The 1,508-nt window shown below is 37.8% G+C and overlaps 1 protein-coding gene across 1 annotated transcript in view; it reads right to left on the bottom strand.

The window, feature by feature from the left end:
- Nucleotides 1–987: 987 nt before the first annotated feature.
- cspp1 (centrosome and spindle pole associated protein 1) overlaps nucleotides 988–1,508 on the bottom strand; it is a 29,265-nt gene continuing 28,744 nt past the window's right edge. Inside the window, exon 26 of the mRNA XM_015389598.1 lies at nucleotides 988–1,303. Coding sequence (XP_015245084.1) covers nucleotides 1,131–1,303 — 173 coding nt within the window. The 3' untranslated portion in view covers nucleotides 988–1,130. The remainder of the gene's footprint in view (nucleotides 1,304–1,508) is intronic.

The following is a 1,508-nucleotide window of genomic DNA, read 5'->3' as shown; positions in this document are numbered from 1 at the left end:
ATGATTTTTGTTAATAAACTCTTTTATTTTGAACAGAAGTTGTTGTGAATTTATTCCATGTTTGTGCAGAATTAACTGTTTGACCACGATTAGAGCTCAAATCACTCTTTCATCTATTGTTCTAACACACAGTTAGTAGGACTGTGTGTCATAAACAGTATATAACAGCCAAAACAATATCTGATTAAATAAGCATCTTAAAGTATCAAATACAAATTCCCAGCTGGCTGGAAATAGAATTGAACATAAAATCACAGCAATATATAATTAGGGGGTCCCCGCTCCATCTCGCCATCAGTTTGGGGTTCCTTGGCCAGGAAAATGTTGAAGACCCCTGTCCTAGAGGGTTCTTTCCCCTTCAACCCCTGTCAGAAGGCCGCTCACACTAGAATGGAGTTGTCATTACTCTCCTACCGCCATGAATCTGGGCTTAAAATGAATTTGGAAAAAAAAAAAAAATCACGCAGTTCATAAACTAAATCTAAAAAGCTTGAAAGGAAAAAAAATCTGTAAAGGAAAAAATAAAATTATATATACGGTGTATATATATATATATATATATATATATATATATAAAAAGATCTGACAGAAAAGCAAAATGATCGTTAAAATTGTTTTTTGTTGAGAAGTTTTTCCAGGTTTCATTTGTTGATTGCATTTTTTTCCAAATTTTTATGAACACAAACTGCGGAACATGCATATCTGTGTTGCTCTGTTTCTTTGCAGTCTCTTTTCTACTAATCAACAATGAACAAATCTCTACTTTTAGTGTGCTGTTCAATAGTTTCTCCCAGTTTTTGCTCTGTTCAGGGGATTAAACCTTTTTGTTAAATATATGAATTTGGTTCTATTGTGGCCATAAGAAGTAACCATGGTTACAAAAGTCAAGTAGGTAAACAAAGAAAGCATCCCTTATCAGACCAACCCCATCAGTCTGAAACATCAAGTTTACAAGAAAACGAACCATAAAAAAAGTATTATGAAAATATAATTTATTTAAAACATAACAACAGTCTACAGAGGGTTAAAACATTTATAAATATGGATGCAGAAAAGTGGATTTCAGAGAAACACTGAGACACCCTGAGGTTAAAACTAATAGCGTGTTTCAGGATGGACAGGATGAGCTGCTACGAAGTCAGACGGTTCCTCCTTGATGCTCGGTCCAAATGTTTCAGGGGCTCAGATGATCCTGATCCCATCCAGGAGTCCGTGGCGACAGTTTCCTCTGAGCTCTCATGGGTCAGGCTGAGAGGAGACAGCCGAGGAGGCGAGGAGTCCTCGTCCGACTCATCCGGAGGTCCTGCAGACAGACAGGGAAGGCTGCGGCTTAACAGACCTACAGAAGCTAACCTTAAAGTCGTAGGTTCCAACTGTAACATTTCTGAATTCTTCTAGTGGTGCACGACTTTACACCAGTGGATAAAGTGAATGTGATTGGTCATTTATCAAGGGGGCGGAATTATTATGGTGGAAGGTTTGCAAACCAGTTTGGTTGTGGCCGGTTT

The sequence above is a fragment of the Cyprinodon variegatus genome, unplaced genomic scaffold (genome assembly GCF_000732505.1).
Source record: "Cyprinodon variegatus isolate N-32 unplaced genomic scaffold, C_variegatus-1.0 Scaffold467, whole genome shotgun sequence".
Classification (NCBI taxonomy): Eukaryota; Metazoa; Chordata; class Actinopteri; order Cyprinodontiformes; family Cyprinodontidae; genus Cyprinodon; species Cyprinodon variegatus.
Note: the sequence above shows the minus strand (reverse complement) of the source record. Positions and strands in the feature narration are given on the sequence as shown.